Here is an 18,322-nt window from a genome sequence, read left to right on the forward strand (position 1 = left end):
CACAAAGCGAGAAGCATTGTACTTCCAGGCTCACTACCATTAGCCCCCTCCTGCTTGAAGGGCACCTCGAGGACGAGGCCTGCAGAACAGGAGCGTACACACCATGGAGTCCAGATTTGCGCTCCTTCCTGCTTTTCTTCTCCCTGCAGATCACCTTTCTCACTCCGCCACCTCTCTTTTCGTGTCTGCAAAATGATCATCTCCCTGCGACCATCCCTCCTCTTCAGTAGGCTGAGACGAGGCGCGGAGCTGTGCTGATGTGCGTGGAGCCGTTTGAACACTGTGGCCAGGTGGAGAGATGGGGGCCTCAGTGAACACTTAAGCAGAACTGGGAACTGTTCTATTTTTAGGCACTCTGTTCAGGAAAAATGACAAACCCTCACAAAAAGGCTTTAAAGTAGTGTAAGTGCAAAGCCCGAAAGGCTTACGTGCTCACAGGTATCAGAAAAGGAAATGTTTTAATAAAGAAATGAACATGAGACTCATCCCCCTGGCTGTGGCTCCTTAAGAGATCTGGCCGGTGTTGTTACAGGATGCAGGACCACTCGGAACCTGGGACTGAGCAATGTGGTTCTCAGGCAACTTGTGGAGAGTCCGAAGTGTCACATGCATCAGGCTGAAGCTGCTTATTCCGTACTGCATTGAACATTCAGTACCGCAGATAGGGTAATTATGCTACTTGTCAGATACTAGAAAGGTGCAAAGAACATTCCTTCACTTTGCAACAGCTTGGACCCAAGCGGAAGACATGCTGTTCCCTCTGGCTGGCGTGACCTCCCTTTCTTTAGCCCCTTCACCAGGGTACCAACTACTGCCTGGCTTCCAAAACCCAGCTCAGACAGTGTCTCCTCCATGAAGCCCCTGACCCCAGCCCCCCAGGCCTGATCTGTGTTCCCACAGCACTCTGTTCTGTTAGCATTTACCAGGGTTCGTTTTTGTTATCCATTTACCTACCTGTCTTCTCTGTCAGACATGAATGGGGACAGTGTCTTGTCCTGAATGCATCATTTATCTCTTGCGCCGAGCACAATGACTAGGACGTAGTGGGTGCTCGATAAATGTTTGTCAAATGAGTGATAGCATGGTTAACTCGATGAGAATTGATGGTGCCCTTTCTGATCTGTCATCCATCATCCATGGAGTGAAACAGGACTGGGAGGCTTTACATGGCACCACTTGAGAATGTAAGGAGAGGAGGAGGGGTTAGGATGAATAATAACCACCCTTTATTGAGTATTTACCATGGGCTGGGCACTATATTTACTAAAGTATTTAGGCTTTTAAAATATATTAATGCACTTAATCCTTAGATCAGTCGGCTAAGACAGGGTCTGTTTATCATCCCCGTTGCAAAGCACAAGAAAGTTCAATAACTTGCCCAAGGTCACTCAGTGACAGCACTGAGATTCATACTGATGTTAGGTAACTATCACCCATCTATGTCTCTTAGACTGGATCCTGGAAAGAATTAAACCCTAGTGTACAGAGGCAGCCATCTTTGGTTGATTTGACTCTGTCCCGTATAGCTAGAATAGATGTGGTTATATTCCGTGTTTGGGAAAAAAGGAGAAATTAGTCACCTGAATAACTTTTTGGTGGATAACCACTTTCTGTGATTAAAATGAGACATGGAGTTTGTTGACAAAGAATTGGTTTTAGGTGGTAGTTTTGGTCCTTTTGGAAGGACAGCAGTATTCTCCAGTCAAACTGAACTATAAATGCTTCCATTTCTTACAAGGACCATCTAAGTTATTTTTTGTTTTAAGTTTATTTAAGTGATCTCTACAGCCAATATGGGGCTCAAACTCACAACCCGGAGATCACGCATGCTTCACTGACTGAGCCAGCCAGGCTCCCCTATCTAAGCTTTTTTTGCCTCTAGACCTTCGCATATGCAATTCCCTGTGCCTGGAACACACTACCCTGCTTGCTCCTTCCCCAAGCCCAGTCTTCACTTAGCTGCTCTCTCCTACCATGAGAGTTGATTTAGATACCATTTCCCACCCCTCCAGGATAGAGGGTCCCCTCCTGGGGGTCGCTACAGCCTCTGAGGGTCCCTGTGTGGCACTTACAAGTGTTGTAGCCCTGGAAACCACACCTGGAGTTGATTATTGTGTGTAGGGTGAGGGAAGTGATTATCTGTTCCTCATTGACTCATGCCCTAGTCCTATATTGTAAGAGCAGAGACCGTCTTTTTTTCTCTGTGTATCTCTTGCACCTTGGGTGGTGCTTATTAGACACAATGTGTGTTCACCAAGTATTTGTTGAAGAATTTTTTTAAATCTTTTTTTTAAGATTTTATTTATTTATTTGACAGCATAAGCAGGGGGGACAGCAGAGGGAGAGGGAGAGGCAAGCCCCCCAACTGAGCAGGAAGCTGGATGTGGGCTTGATCCCAGGACCCTGGGATCATGACCTGAGCCAAAGGTGACGCTTAACCGTCCGATCCACCCAGGTGTCCTGGGTTATTTTTTTGAGAGTGAGCGAGAGCATGTGCGAGCTGGAAGAGGAGGAATGGGGGGAGAGGCAAAGGGAGAGGGAGAGAGAGAATCCTAAGCAGGTCCATGCCCCGTGTGGAGCCTGGTGTGGGATTCAATCTCATGACCCTGAGATCAAGACCTGAGCTGAAATCAAGAGTTGGATGCCTAACTTGACTAAGTCACCCAGGCGCCCCTAATGGGGGCTGATTTTAAGTTTTTGAGCCTTGGGCTTTTGAAGTAGGCAAGTCTTCTGTTGGATGGCCATTGTTTTCTGTGTCTTGTATGTACAGAGTCAGCTGGGCACTGTGGGCAACAGAGATGACTGATGTCACTCTTGCTCTGAGGCGCCTACAATCTTGGGAGACATTCAGACATTAGGATCACGTCACAGCATCAGCACAATGCAATGGATCACTGATAAAACTGTAAAGGTGGGCATGGTCACATTCTGGTGAGTCAGCTGGCACCAGAGAAGCCCCTTCACAACCCAAGACCTCCCTTCACAGAATGTCATGGGAGCCACCTGGAGCAACTGTGACCAGTGGTTCTTGTTTGTAAAGAAGTAGAAGCCCAAATTAGGAGGACTAAGCAAACCTCATACACTGGGGAAGGGCATGTTGAGAAGCAGAACCTCATGTAGGTACACAGCATGTTGGAGGTTAAATTGAACCCAAAAGAAAAACTTCTTAATTACTTAATGATGGAGCATCTTCTTTTATAAATAGAGCTAATAGGAGTTTAAATCAATTGTATTTAGGACATCTATACCTGGTTTCCTCCAGCACCTTAACTTATCCTAACACTTAGTTGCTCATCTATTCCCCTGAAACGTGCTGTTCCTCCTGTCTGCCATCTCTCCTCTAGTATAACCACCTGGTGCTCAAGCCGGAAATGCAGGTTTCCCCACCGGCACTGAGTCAGCTCTGCGACTGCCTCTTTTCCAATTCTCAGCCTGTCTTCTCTCTCTCCCACTGCCTTCATCAAGGCAGGAGTTGGCCTCCTTTCTGCTTTTCTTGATTCTAGGCTCCTTTCCTCCAACCCGTTCTCTGCCCTCTTGATGGAAGCACATTCCAGAATACTGATCCGATCCCATCACTCCTCTTCCCAAGAGTCTTCAAGGACTCCATGGCGAGCCATCTGGCCCCACATGGCGCCCCATTCCCACCATGCCCCATCTTGAGTTCAGGCTGTCTCAGCTCTACCAGATGACTTGCATTTCACTGTAGATATCATGATTTTCTTTTTTAGAATTCTTTCTTTCCCTCCATCTAACTCTCACTTGTTCTTTAAAGCCTTTTCTGACTTAGGTCCTTGCTTGTGCCTCCCATAGGGACCATGAGTCCACCATTTTGCATTCTCCGTGTCTGACATTGCTGGGCACATAGGATGTTCTCTGTAGTGCTTATTGAAAGAATGAGAGGTAGCAGAGGCTTTAATACACATTGAGCTGTAAAGGAACAATATCTGGGTCTCCCAAGAATAGGTTTGGTTTCAGGGCAGGAGAAGAGTATTATGACATCAGTTTCTTACTGGAAAAGGTGGTTGGGGAACGCTAGTGCAAGACAAATGGAAGCCCTCAGAGCAGGAGAAGAGGCCATTGAGGAACTGACGGGGTTGTCTACCTTAGATCACCAGGAAAAAGGACCAGTGTCTGATTCAGAAAGCTGCCAAAGAATCTGTGACTCAGTTTCCTTATTTATACTTAAAGGGAAGTGTCTACAGTAGGTAATTACTCTGGCTCATGTCTGACTGACGTTCTATGAGCATTAGAGTCAAAGTTAAGAATCTGAGTAAGGGGGCGCCTGGGTGGCACAGCGGTTAAGCGTCTGCCTTCGGCTCAGGGCGTGATCCCGGCTTTATGGGATCGAGCCCCACGTCAGGCTCCTCCACTATGAGCCTGCTTCTTCCTCTCCCACTCCCCCTGCTTGTGTTCCCTCTCTCGCTGGCTGTCTCTATCTCTGTCGAATAAAGAAATGGAATCTTTAAAAAAAAAAAAAAAAGAATCTGAGTAAGGCGTTCTGCATTGGTGTGAGGCTTTCCCCCTCCCTCACTTTATTGCAAGCTTCTTGGGAACAAAGACATTGCCTATTCGCATTGGGCAGGGATTGTTTTGCATTTTAAAAACAAAGAAGTAGAAAGGAATACAGGAAAACTGCATTACTCTGATAGTATGCCTGTGAATTTAAACCCCGCCAAAGTCAAGAAATTCACTCATCATCCTCTTTCGCAGCTTTGGTTGAGGTACACCGCACGTCCCCCTTGCGGATGGCCCCTCTGTGGCTGAGCCCGGCCCCGCTGCGGCCATGAGTTATGGCCACCTGGGAATCGATGCCGCGATCTTTCTGGCCCTTGGGTGTTCAACTTCTGCAAGTTAATGTCTGTTCTTTAGTGTTACATTATCTCGTGGAAATGTAGTCATTTATAATTTATATACTATGTACTGGCTTAAAATAGAGACAAGAGGATAATCAGCATCCCGAAGCTTCTAGTTTTCAAAGTAATATTTCTTTCAGTGAAGTCTGCCTGTAGGAGTTAAAACCTGCCTCGAATTAAAAAACACTTTGTGCTATTATCAGACTGGAAAAATGGGCGTGGCAACATTTAGTAAGCCTTGCAGAAGGGGAGGGAGATCACCCTTTTTTTTTTTTAAGTAAAACTTGTCATTTTTATTTTATTCTACTCAAAATCATTTCTAAAGACCTCAACCTTTGTAGTGTTCCAGGGGCCTCACTAAAGTCACAGAGAGGTGATTGGGCGGAGCTGGAAGGGCAGACAGGAGAAATGGCCCCAGTGAAGGACAAAAGCCAATTCATATCTCAGCCACTTGTCTGCTGCGGTTTTGGTGCCCTTCCATCTAGCTTGCTACTTTGCTCTTTGACTGTAAACACAGAGAAGGGACGGGCTTTCCTGTTGAGTGCCTTGTAGAGAACACACTGTTCATTCATATATATTAAAAATAGAAGGCCTACTTGAAAAATTCTCTGTACAATCAGGTTTTAGCAAAAGCCAATCAGATATCAGAGGTCTAACTCATTTTTTTTGCTTCTTGCTTTTATAACCTGTCTCTAAACCCTAAATTTTCTCCCATTCCTTTTCATTATGCATCTTTGGTGTGCCAGGACATTGGGAGAAGATTTCTAATGAGGACAGGAGGACAGATGCTTCTGCAATCGAGTGGTCTTGCCCTTCCGGTGTCTGGCGACTTTGCATTTGAATCCCCAAATTATTCTTACTGTGACCTCCGTCTCTGGGATGTGTCTTGTGTGCTTACAACTGCACCCAGTGTATATCTGAATGTCTACCAGATGGGGGACGGGTGATGGGGCTGGGGTGAGCCCAGCTAGGGGGCTAATGTGGGAACATCCTGGGTGATTTAGCTTGGAAGCCACAAGGTGGCAACATTTACTAAGAGGCTGGGCATTTTCTTCTCTTTATTAAGATGTTGAACTTGGTTTTCCATTTTCTCAGCTTGAAAAGCTGAGAAAAGGGTTTAGCAGCAGTTGCTTTAGGTCCTTTTGAAAGAGAAGCTGTAGGATAAGCGTGCTGCAGTATATTGGTGTCTGTTCATCCCCTGGGTTTGGATACCAAGAGTTTGAAATTGCTCCGTGTGACTGTGGCGGAGTCACCTCTCCTTTGGCCTCAGTTATGCATCAGGATAGGAGAGACGTGTGGTCGGGCTGACTGGTTGCTAATGGTTCTTTTTGTGTGTGATTTATGACTTCAGTTACAACTTCCTCCCCTCTGTTGCTTTTTAAAAAAACTTACTGTAGAACTAGTCTTTAAAACAAAACAAAACAAAACAAACAACCCAGTAGCTTTTTATCAAAGGACAATGTCATGATTAAAAAAAAAAATCAGCGACAAAGTCTCACAGAAATTAATGTCGTAGAAGCTAGCCATCTCCCTGGGTTAGCTCAAGAGGCTAGACTCTCCTAAATGAGGATGCTTATTTACCAGCTTTCCTAAATTAGCAGCTTTGGGGATATTAAGATGTGTAAGGAACTGTCCAAGGGAGGTATTGTGTATGCTTTGCAGTGATTAAGCCATTAAGCTCTAATTGGTATTTTCCCACTCATGGTTTGTGTAGGAAGCTTTAAAATTATTTAGGAATTCTGTGCTCATCAGCCGTCTTGGTGTCATCCCCACATTTTGGAACCCGAGAGCAGGGAGTGCAGAGAGAAAGGTTTTGTTCAAGTGCATTATAACTTTTGCTCACGATGCCCTCCCTGTTGGTCTGTTACATTGCAGATGAAGTGGAAAGGGAAGGACCTCTTTGACTTGGTGTGCCGGACCCTGGGGCTTCGTGAAACGTGGTTCTTTGGACTGCAGTACACGATCAAGGACACCGTGGCCTGGCTCAAAATGGACAAGAAGGTTGGGCTGGAACTTGATGAGACCAGTGAGGCTGGTGTGTGCTCTGGTTTTTCCCTGAGCACGTGCCTAGCGTCTTTGCTCGTCATGGGGCACTAGGGACACCCAGTAGAGAAGGGGGCAAGTCCTGAAGTAAGTCACGTAGAAAACAGGTCCTGGAGACGTCGCAGGCTTTCTGCTCCTCACATGCTCTCCTAGGCCAGTGGAACCAACAAGGATGAGATTGTTGCCCTCTTGGCTTCTTTTACTCATCGTCCCAGGCTGATTGCTTCCGGCTTTATGCTCTTCCATTTATTGAACCACTAGTCAGGCTTTATGAATAAAAATTACTATTATATTATTATCCTGTTTTCTTTTTTTATAATAGTTTATGTCTTTGAAAGATTTGCTTGGGACTCATGTCCTTTAGGGAATGTTTTTAAGTCTTTTTGAGAAACACTGTTTTCCAATTCAATTTAGTCATTAACATGATCTAAGGAATAGAGAGGGCCCCGGTTCCTGTGGTGAAGAAAGAATGTCCATTTTTTCTTTATGATTCTCTGGGGCTTCTGAGGCTTGGAAGAGAAGTTGGGGCGCCCAGCAGTTCTAAGGTGGCTTAGAAATGGATATTGCCTAAGAGAACTGCCGTCTGCGTGGATTCACGTGTGCTCACGAAGGCACACTTACCTACTTACCTGCCTACCTAACCATGAAGACGTTTGGGAACAGGGCCATTTGTTTTTATTAGTAACCCCTGAAAGACCCCTAGATCTCAAAGTAAGTCAATACCCTCTAATTGATTTGGTCATCTGCTGCATGGCATGATAGACAATGAACGCCTCCTGTTTTTTTTACAAGTTTGACTCTAAGCTCAAGTGTTCAAGTTGTGTTTCCATATGTGCACAGTAATCTGAATCTTCATGTTGGAGTCTCCACTGGTTATAAATTTCATACAGTAATTCCAAGCGATCGTGAGCATCAGAGTGCCACCATGTGCCAATGTCAGTGAGAGTGTCCTAGAGCTGGTTTATTTTGGGTCTCCTGGACATTGCCACCTGGAATTTGGGTAGGAGCATGAAGAATTATCTATCTAAGACAGAAAAACTTTCTGTATCTTTTTGTGATTCTCCACAAAGTAAATTTTAAATCATACCTGAGTGTTGGCCAAAGGGATATTAGATTGGGGGCATCAGGAACCGTGGAACCTTGCTGCTCAAAGGAAATAAATCATGACACACGTTAATGGAGCCTTGTAGCCTGTCACATGGCATGTTTATGTCCTGAAATGAAATTCATTCTGGAGAGCAGATGGTTCAAGCTTTTCAGTGGGTGGATGAAATTGTCAGAAGATTAAAGGCAGCGTGGTTTGCTGACAGTGCTCAGGTACTTTGTAGGGCTTCTCTAGAGGTTCTTGAAACAAAGGGCTGCCACCGTGGGCACATTTCCCTTATGTCGTTCAGTTAATGTTTAGAGGATTTCACAAAGATAAGGTTCATCATCTCTAAGCTCCCTCCCACTATGGACCTAAACATTGGGGGTTGACAGCAAGAAAAAAAGAATAAAGGAAGATTCCACAAGTTCAGAAAATTAAAAAACATTCAGCCTACCGTAAAGGATAGTGCCCAAGACCTCTGAGCTATAAATTTCTAGTTTTTAACTATCTCTGTAGCCTTGAGAACATCTGTGCCTTAATAATATTAGCTCCACTCACCCCTTGGGGATATTGATTAATTTGGTTCAGAAACGCCATGTGAGGTGAACATTACCTCTTGTTATAGATGGCTTTGTGAATGCTTCAGACTGTAAGATCATAACCTTTGGGCAGTGTGATGAATTTAGAGAGGGAAAAATATTTATACGCTCCCTGCAGAAGGTTCTTTGATGGTAGCAGGGGAGGAACAGGTGCCAACATAGCTGCTGCTTTTGCTCTGTAATTGTGCAGGTGCTGGATCACGATGTTTCGAAGGAAGAGCCAGTCACCTTTCACTTCCTGGCCAAATTTTATCCTGAGAATGCCGAGGAGGAGCTGGTTCAGGAGATCACGCAGCATTTATTCTTCTTGCAGGTACACCAGTCCGTGCTAGCCCTGCTTACTCTGAGAGAAGTCACCCAGGCCTGGTTGCCAAGGCAGCCTGGATGACCCCCTCGGGGTTGACCGCAGATGCCTTAGCATTGTGAAAATGTTCTGCCTCTGGGAAGTCAGTCCCTTTGGTTCTGTAATGGGGGAAGAGAAAATCTTCAGAATAGAACTATAGTTGAGTGATGTGAATTGGTGTCAGATGAGATGACAAAACTGGCTGTGTAAGAAGAGGTGCCTGACTTGAAGCCTGTTGGAAGATGGATCCTGTTTTCTTGTCACTGAGGGGAAAGTCCCTAGTAGTTACAAAGGAAGTCCGAAGAGAGAGTCTTAGGGGAGTTCTTCCACGAGTTTGAAGTCTGCTGTCATTAAGACGGGACGTCAGAACTCCAGTGAGTTGGAGTTTAACTCCACGCGGCTAATCCTGCACGTGTGGATCTTCAAACATCGTGCTTCATGCTGTCCGTTGTCTATAAATGTCTTATTCGTCTCCCACTCCTTCATTAGAGCATAAGCCCCTTACGGGCAAGGCTCACCGAGTGCGCAGGAGGCATTCCAGAAGTAACTGCTCAACCGAACTGAAGAAATGAGGAGCTCTGTAACTGTGGGCCCAAAGACTGCTACTTGGGCACAGTGAGTGGGGGTTAGTGTGAGGATGAAAACCCTGTCAGTTTTGCTGGCGTTCTCACTGCTTGAGCAGAGCGCTGCCCCGGTTTCATGGTTAGTTGCAGTGTTTGGCGCTGGAGCCGCTTGTGTGCCCAGAGGTGCCTCCTGTCAGTGACGCAGAAGGTTGCACAGGGGCGTTAGTCACCTGACTTCCCAGAAGTAGGTGTATGGACGTTGTCACATAGTCCTCGTATAATTAGTTTGAACCTCACATTGTTATGTACAATGAATATTAAGTTAAATGTAATAAAACCCCCAAATAATTTATTTTACAAAGAAAGTGTTGAGTGTGTATATATTTACATATATATACACATATATATGTAAGTTTACGTGTATGTGTGTATATATGTGTATATATGCCTACATCCCCATCCCTAACATTTTCCTTCAAAGGGAAACCCTTGCAGCTTTTCTGTAGTGTGGATTTTTCCCCCTTTGAAAAGAAACCAAGGGATTAGAAAGTTGCACTGCTTTGAGTAAAACCATATAATGATCTCCCAGGCCCCAGAATGTGCTAGCGTTACAGAGATAGCTTTCTTGTTAGCGCTTAGAAGCAGTGCCCATCCCTCATGTGACTTTGGCTAAATTTTCCCTCATCCTGAAACCTTGGAGTGTTTTTGTGGCTGAGCAAGGCAAGATTTACTACTTTTATGAATCTGGTGACTGTTGACGTCTGTGAAAAGAAAGTTGGCCTTCCTGTTGTGTTCATTTCAGTGTGCCCCCACTTGGTGAGGCTCTCTTGCCTCTGTATCTGGAACATCACACGCTGCACCATTGTAAGGAGTTAAATGCAATGAGATATGTTAATTCAACATTATGGCTTAAGAATTATATTTCCTGGACCTCACATGTACTTAAAAGTTTAATCGATCAAACTTTATGGCTTCCTTTTTCCTTAGAGCAGGCATTTTGAATGTGATGAGTTTTTTTCCTGCAGTCATAACTCAGTGGCCTTGCTGACTTTTGTCTTGTGTTAAGACTTTAAAGTAGACTCCATTTCCTCTAGTGCTGTGTGTGCTCAGCGGGGGCCGAGGCCGCAATCGCCACCAGAGCTGCTGCTCACACTTCTGGAATTCACAGCTCCCCTCTGTCACAGTCCGGATATCAGTCTCTGTTTTAACCATGAAAAGTGTTTTTCCTCTTCAGCATTTGATCAGAAACAGAAGAGATAAGGGTTTTTTTTTTTTTTTATGCGTAGTCATCTTAGCAATAACTTGCCAGTGACTGAACTCGCAACCTGTCTGCAGCAATAAAAAAATTGTACCCTTTGTCAGAAAATCATTACCAGGCTGGTTTGGCAGCCCTTATTAGAACACCCTGCAGCCATCTGCTGTGACCAGCATGCACAACTCACTTCCGTGCACACAGTGTCATGTCTCCCTTGTTGCCCCTTTTAGGTAAAGAAGCAGATTTTAGATGAAAAGATCTACTGCCCTCCCGAGGCTTCTGTGCTCCTGGCTTCGTATGCTGTCCAGGCCAAGGTAGGCTCGAAGAAGGGAAGTGCCTTCCTCCTTGGCATTAATGTGTGTCACGGGAATCACTCCAGTCTTTTGTTTCTTTGGGTTTTCTAGGCTTCAGAGAGACTTTCTCCAGGAGGGAGATGTTTAGGACTTGTGGGCTGGGGAAACCATTATCACTGTCCCAGATTCTGTTTAATCTTGTGAGAACTATGATGAATTGTCTGTGTAATCTCATTACACACATGTGGTTAATTATAGCCACTGGACTTTTCATTAACCAGGGAAAATGAATTTATGGTCTCCAGTTTGGGCCAAACTATACCTTTAGGTCAAAAAGGTCCCAAAGTCATCTTCTGAGGACCAGCCACCTTGTGTGTGGGAACCACACTACTGCCTAGAGAATGCCCTTCATCCATGAGGCCCTGACGGGCGTGCTTGCTATGCTAATGGCTGGGTGCGGCAGGCCCTTTGGTATCTTGAGCCCAGTGGAGCTGCTGGTGAGCCATTCATGGAGAAGTCACTGCGGATTGGGAGTGGTGAAGGAGACCACCACTCTTGTGTTTTGTCCTCTCTGTTTTCATAAGACCAACAAAAAAAAAAAAATAAAAATTATATTAAAAAAAAAAAAGACCAACTACAGGGTCAGTCAGGGGTGCTTCCTCCCTCCCATGGCAGCATAAGGAAAGGTCCCCAGAATTGGGACACCTTCATTACTTTTGTGATTTTGCATAATCTTTTCCGTTTTTATTTTCCTTTTTCGTTAGAGGTGTCCACAAAGCCATTTCCCTGTGGTGTTATAAAAATTAATAAGGCACTCTTAACTTCTTTTTTTTTTTTTTAAAGATTTTATTTATTTATTCGACAGACAGCCAGCGAGAGAGGGAACACAAGCAGGGGGAGTGGGAGAGGAAGAAGCAGGCTCATAGCGGAGGAGCCTGATATGGGGCTCGATCCCGTGACATAACGCCGGGATCACGCCCTGAGCTGAAGGCAGACGCTTAACCACTGTGCCATCCAGGCGCCCCATCTTAACTTCTTAGCCCACTTTTTTTGGGTAGCTTAATACAATTTCAGATCAAAGCCAGGAAATGACTGGCCTGTCATTTGGGGGGAAAAAAGTGTGTTCATGCTGGTTAGACTAACAAAGCACCAGAATCAATTCAATCATTTGATGACTCGTCTAATATTTGCTGAGTATTCATCAGGCCTGAGGAGGGATTGTTGACTCTGTCACAGATACAGACGCTAAAGCAACTATCAGCTCTTAGCAATTTGCCCAAGGTCATTTGGACAATCTTGGCTAAAAGCTAAGGGCAGAATTCATGGCTTTGGGATTGTGTTTTGTGCCTCCGCTATTTCACTGCCCAGAAAAATGAGTAATTGAAAAAACAGAAAATGGGCCTTGATTCAACTAAAACATATGCTTCCTTTTATGCTTTGATTAAGAATATTAATAACAGGAAAAATGTATCCTTTCAATCAGTATTGCCCTGACAGTGATGAAGCAGTCATTGTCACTCTCATCAAATCCGAGCACTTCCTGGCCCAGAACCGAGTTCCTTTTTAGCACGCTTTCTCCCCAGCTGAGAGGAGACCCAAGCTCTCAAGGACATTACCTCTCTTTGAAGGGCTTCAGTCTCAAAGGCTACATTTCCTTTGCATGGATTTTGGGCCACAAATTCAAAGGCCACCTGTGGAAAAAAATAACTTTTCAGGGAACCAGCAGATGTTTGCTTAAACAGATTTCACTGTAGGAAAGCCCTACTAATTTGGATCCTACTAATTTAGAGATGAAAGTGATTCACAGACAGCATATGTGGTTCATATGGAGGAGGATGTTCTAAATGTTTTTTCCGGTGTAAATTTTTAGGATCTTACAAATAAAGGTAATCTATAGCTTCAAGTCTGCATTCGAGAAACTAAGGATTGTTATAACATGCTTCCAGTTTCTAGGACTGTTGGTTAATATTAAAAAGGTATCTGATTACAGTATTAATAAGATCTTACACACCTGTAATGTTTTACAGTTTTACAAAGTGTTACATGAGTATTTCGTGCGATGCCTAGTGTAGTCTTTTCCATGAGCCATAGTTTGAGACTGTTATGCCCGTTTTGCAGATGAGGAATTTAAGTCTCAGAAAGGATTAGTAATTTGTCTATAAAATCATAATACTTTATGTTAATTCTTTTTTAATGGAATTTATAGCCCACTTCTTGATGGAGAGGATTTGAAGCAGAACGGAACGAGAGAGTAGAGCCAGGATGAGAACCCTAGAGTCCAGATTGCCTAACTCAGCACTCTGCCCTTGCCCTCCCTGTGTAGCGTGTGAGGGAGGTCTCTGGGTAGCACGCACTGCCTTTCACCAAATTCCAGATTCATTTATAGGGTCACATAAGTCCAAACTTTTCAGCAAACCAACTGGTTTCCTTCCATCACATTCAGTTTGTTTTCTTCCACAACCTTTCTGAAATAGAAAGCAACTTTAGAAGTGTGGTTGTGGAAAGGGAATCGGGCTCATTAACACATGGAATGTAATTATGCACAAATGTATTCATTATAGTATTTCAGCTGTTCGAATGATACAGACACAGCTAATTCTAAGACATAAAGAAACAATTACCCTCACAGTATAAGTACAAATATTAATCACATGGTTCAGTTAACAAGAACCATATTTCTTGGTTAGAGTTTGAGTTATGTTTGAATGTTTGAATTAAAAGTCTGAGCTGGGTTTGGTGGTTTTTTTGTGTTTTTGTTTTTTTAGTTCAATCACATGACATACCAAACCATCTTGCAATGTTTTAAGCCACCTGTTGGATTTTGTTGTTTGAAATGTATTCTTATTAAAAATGACTTTGGGAGAGAGTGGTATGTAATTTACCAGTCTTGCAGCACTGGCCTATAGATTCCTAGTATTCCGAGAGAGAACCGAATGGTGGGAGAAGAGGCTTAGTGTTTCTTGATACTGTTTGATGCCAGTTAGGGACAGAGTGCCAAAACGCAATTAAGAAGTTGGGTATATGTAAAGTATTAGTGAAGAGTGGCAAGTGTTGAGGCTGGAGAGGTCTGTAAGGGGCCAGATCATAAAGGATCTTTTTTTTTTTTTTTTTTTTATTTGACAGAGACACAGCGAGAGAGGGAACACAAACAGGGGGATTGGGAGAGGGAGAAGCAGGCCTCCCACTGAGCAGGGAGCCCTATGCGGGGCTCGATCCTCAGACCCTGGGATCATGAACTGAGCCGAAGGCAGACACTTAACGACTGAGCCACCCAGGCATCCCCATAAAGGGTCTTAACTTGATTGTGTGGGTGGTGCAGAGCCAGTGAAGGGTTTATATTTTAGACAGATCCTCTGGTGGCTATGTGAAGGACAGATTGGCATGAGGAAGGTTGGAAGCAGGGAGACCTGTTAGAAGGCTATGTGGTGGTCGTCCTGGTGAGAGGCTCTGAAGGTCACACCTTGAGCAGTGGTCAGCTGGATGGGAGGAGACCAACCTGAAAATATCCAGGGGGTAAAAGTTGAATATAAATGGTGAGATACTTTGTGTATCCCCCCCCCCCGTCCCTTTTTTGGCTTATACTTTTATTTTTATTTTATTTTATTTTTTATTTTTTATTTTTTTATTTTTATTTTTTAAAGATTTTATTTATTTATTTGACAGAGATAGAGACAGCCAGCGAGAGAGGGAACACAAGCAGGGGGAGTGGGAGAGGAAGAAGCAGGCTCATAGTGGAGGAGCCTGATGTGGGGCTCGATCCCATGACGCCGGGACCACGCCCTGAGCCGAAGGCAGATGCTTAACCGCTGTGCCACCCAGGCGCCCCTATTGTATTTTTTTAAAGATTTTATTTATTTGAGAGAGAGAGAGAGACACACACACAGCAAGAGAGGGAACACAAGCAGGGGGAGTGGGAGAGGGAGAAGCAGGCTCCCAGCAGAGCAGGGAGCCCGATGCAGGGTTCGATCCCAGGACCCTGGAATCATGACCTGAGCCGAAGGATGCTTAACGACTGAGCCACCCAGGTGCCCCTGGCTTATACTTTTAGACATTGATATTTTTTCCCCAATCAACATCGATTTTGAGATGTATCATGTTGTATGTGTAAGTGTAGTTTGTTGATCCTAATTGCTATGCGGTGGCCATTGTGAGTAAACCTAATTTACTGATTGTCTTCCTTTTAAGGGAGAGGTAGGTTTAGTTTCTCCTTTTTCCTCCTATCAGAAACAGTGCTTTACTGAAAATCCTTTTATATGAGTTTCTCCGCTTAAGGTAGATTTCTATAAGCAGCACTGCAGATACATCCCTGAATATAAAGAACTCTTGAGTATATGAGAAAAAGACAGCAAAAAAAGTGGGTACAAAGGGCATGCATATCAGGCACTCTGTAGACAAGAACATGAGAATGGTCAGTAAATACAAAAAGATGTTCAGTCAAGAAAAACAAAAAGCAACACTAACGAACCATTTCAAACCCATAAGGTTGACAAGGATTAGTAAATAGTAGAGAAACAATGTTTGAGTTCATGTGGTGGTGGAAAAGGACCGTGAACTGGCATGACCTCTGTAGAGCCATGGATGCGGTAAGAGCCCGTCAGGTGAGGGGACACCCCATCCCCGAGTCCCCGAAATTACACTTCTAGGTGGCTACTCCAGAGGAACTCCCTTACAGCATGTCCTTTTTACTTAAAACTATCAGAACAGATCGTCCAACTTCATTTTTAAACTACTGAACAGTATTTCCTGCAAAGGAGGGGCAGTGGATTATTTAAATGTCTCTTTATTGGTAAATATGTAGATTTGTTTTTCTATTATTTAAATGAAGGCAGTGCGCATCTTTGGATATGCCTCTTTGGGCACATGTGAACAGTCTTTCTCTAGGATAAATACCGAGAAATGGCAAAACTGGGCTGAAGGATAAGAACCTTTAAAATTTAAATAATGCCAAGTGAAAGAAGCCAGACACAAAAGGCTGCCTATTGTGCGATTCCACTTATATGAAATGAACAGAATAGGCAAATCCATAGAGACAGAAAGTAGATTTAGTGGTTGCCAGGGGCTGGAAGGAGGAGGAAATCAGGGCTTAACTGCTAATGGGTATGGGATTTTTTTTTTTGGGGTGATAGAAATATTCTGGAATGAAATAGCGGTGATGGTCGTACAACATTCTGAATATCTTAAAAGCCACTGAATTGTATGCTTAAAATGGTGAATTTTGTGTACTTATCGGAATAAAAACATTAAATATGTATGGCCTAATTGTCCTCCAATAGTTTTGTCCTAATTTAACTTTTAAGAACAGCATGTGAGAATAACTGTTTTTTACATCCTAATCAACAGTGGATGCTATCAGTCTTTCAAAATTTTTGCTAATCTGACAGAGAAAGAGGTGTTTTTTGTTTTTTGTTTTTTTTTTTAAGTTTTAATTTCCTGATAACCATGCGGCTGAGAATCTTTTCACAGATTTACTGGTAATTTGTATTTCTTTCCTCTGAATCAAGTGTTTACAGCTTGCCCATTTTTCTACTATATTGTTTATCTTTTTCTAATTGATTTATAGGAGTTCCATATAGTATGGGTGTTAACATTTTCTCTTTCTTTACACGTATCAGACTTGTCAGTCTTTTTGTTTTGAGTGATTTTAGAATGGCTTCACCCACCGTTGTTATACACATGTCCTCTATTTTGTTCTGGTATTTTTATGGATTTTCATTTATAGGTTTGAATCTTTAATCCACGTGAAATTTAGTGGACTGGTATGTGGTAGGAATCTATTTATTCGGTGTATGTATTGATCAGATCTTTATGTTTTGTGAAATCCTCTTCAGAACATTTGGTCTAATTTTCCACGTATTTGTCAGAGGATCGTATTTCATATCCAGAAAGAGCCTCTGTTTAACCTAAGAATTGACTTTAAGAATCCTTTAAATGGTGAACTCCCATCCTGAGTTTAAATTCATTTGGTTTGTATCAGGGGTGGATCCAGGTTTTGTGGGGCCTGAAGTTGATATAACTTAGGGGGCTTCTTTTCAATGCAAGAATACCAAATTGTGAATATAAAATTAGGGTCAAGCCCATGTAGGTGCAGAGACCTAAAACCCGAACTTCATTAGCTTCAAAGTAAATCACTCCTGATTATGTTACCAGAATGCATCTGTACGGAGGGGGTGAGGAACAGCCATCTCCATCTGTGGAGTGGTATGACTTGCTTTTATATTAACCAACTGCCACCACTTAAGGATTTTCTCCTTCTTTTGTTTTTTAAAGAGGCATTTGAGAGCAGACACTCGCATCAAGGTGGCTTTAAAGTTGTAAGTGGAGTTAGTCCAGTGGCGAAGTTCTTTAAGCAGGGTCTTTGCTGCCTCTGCATTGCTCAGATGTGCAACATGTGATCATGGAAGTAGCTGGGAGCTCAGTATGAGAACGTGGGTCGCTAATCCTGTGAGCCTTTGAAACCTGAATTTACAACTTTAACTTTGCATATCTGCTGACTTCTGCATTTAGAGTTTGGTCAGCACCATTAAGAGGTTTGTAAATGCAGCTAACAGGCTCACTTTAGCGTACTACCCCTTCAGAAATCAGAAAGGCAAACAGTAACCAATGTCATAAATAATGCAGAGGATAACACTAATACTGACATGCCAGCCAGTATGTAAAATGCTCCCCCAGATCATCTTCATCCTCGTCACCCGCTTACAAGGCAGGCACTGTTATGACCTAGGCTTTCCAGATGACAAAGCTGAAGTTGAGAGAGAGGAATCCTTCCTCAAGGCCTCAGAGGGATACCAGAGCAGCCCCCCACTCAAAATCCTCTAAGACCAACGCTCGCATATGACAAATTAGGAAACAGACTCAGAGGTAAAACAATCTGAGTTTTTGTCTTTTCATATCAGGTTGTATCGCATGCTATGTGTCAAGCATAGTTTTACAGTTTTTACGGGTATTATTTCATTTAATCTCCCAAAAGTCCTGTAAGACAAATACTGTTATTATTCCCCATTTAACAGATGAGAAAACCGAGACACAAAAATTATCAAGGTCAGCTAATAAGTGAAAGAGCTGGGACTTAACCTTTAGCAGCCTCCTTCCAGAATCAGGCTCCTGTCTGTGTTCTGCAGCTCCCTCCGGAGAGAATGCCCTTAAAACTCAGTCCAGTTACTGACTGATCACATCCCCAGGCCTTTGGGAGATCAAGAGAGGCCAGGTTCCTTCACGTTGGTTTTTTTTTTTTTTTAAAGATTTTATTTATTTATTTGACAGAGAGAGCCAGCGAGAGAGGGAACACA

General features: G+C 43.5%; 1 protein-coding gene across 5 annotated transcripts in view; it reads left to right on the top strand.

Moving 5' to 3' along the window:
• Positions 1 to 18,322, top strand: part of NF2 (NF2, moesin-ezrin-radixin like (MERLIN) tumor suppressor) — a 74,987-nt gene that overhangs the window by 18,405 nt on the left and 38,260 nt on the right. For all 5 annotated transcript variants that reach the window (XM_045791298.2, XM_087857209.1, XM_045791296.2 and 2 more), the window contains exons 2-4: positions 6,729 to 6,854; positions 8,773 to 8,895; positions 10,974 to 11,057. In XM_045791298.2, the coding sequence (XP_045647254.1) occupies positions 6,729 to 6,854; positions 8,773 to 8,895; positions 10,974 to 11,057 (333 nt within the window). The remainder of the gene's footprint in view (positions 1 to 6,728; positions 6,855 to 8,772; positions 8,896 to 10,973; positions 11,058 to 18,322) is intronic.

This window comes from Ursus americanus, chromosome 30, assembly GCF_024610735.1.
Source record: "Ursus americanus isolate L20-20 chromosome 30, mUrsAme1.1.p, whole genome shotgun sequence".
In the NCBI taxonomy this organism is placed as follows: Eukaryota; Metazoa; Chordata; class Mammalia; order Carnivora; family Ursidae; genus Ursus; species Ursus americanus.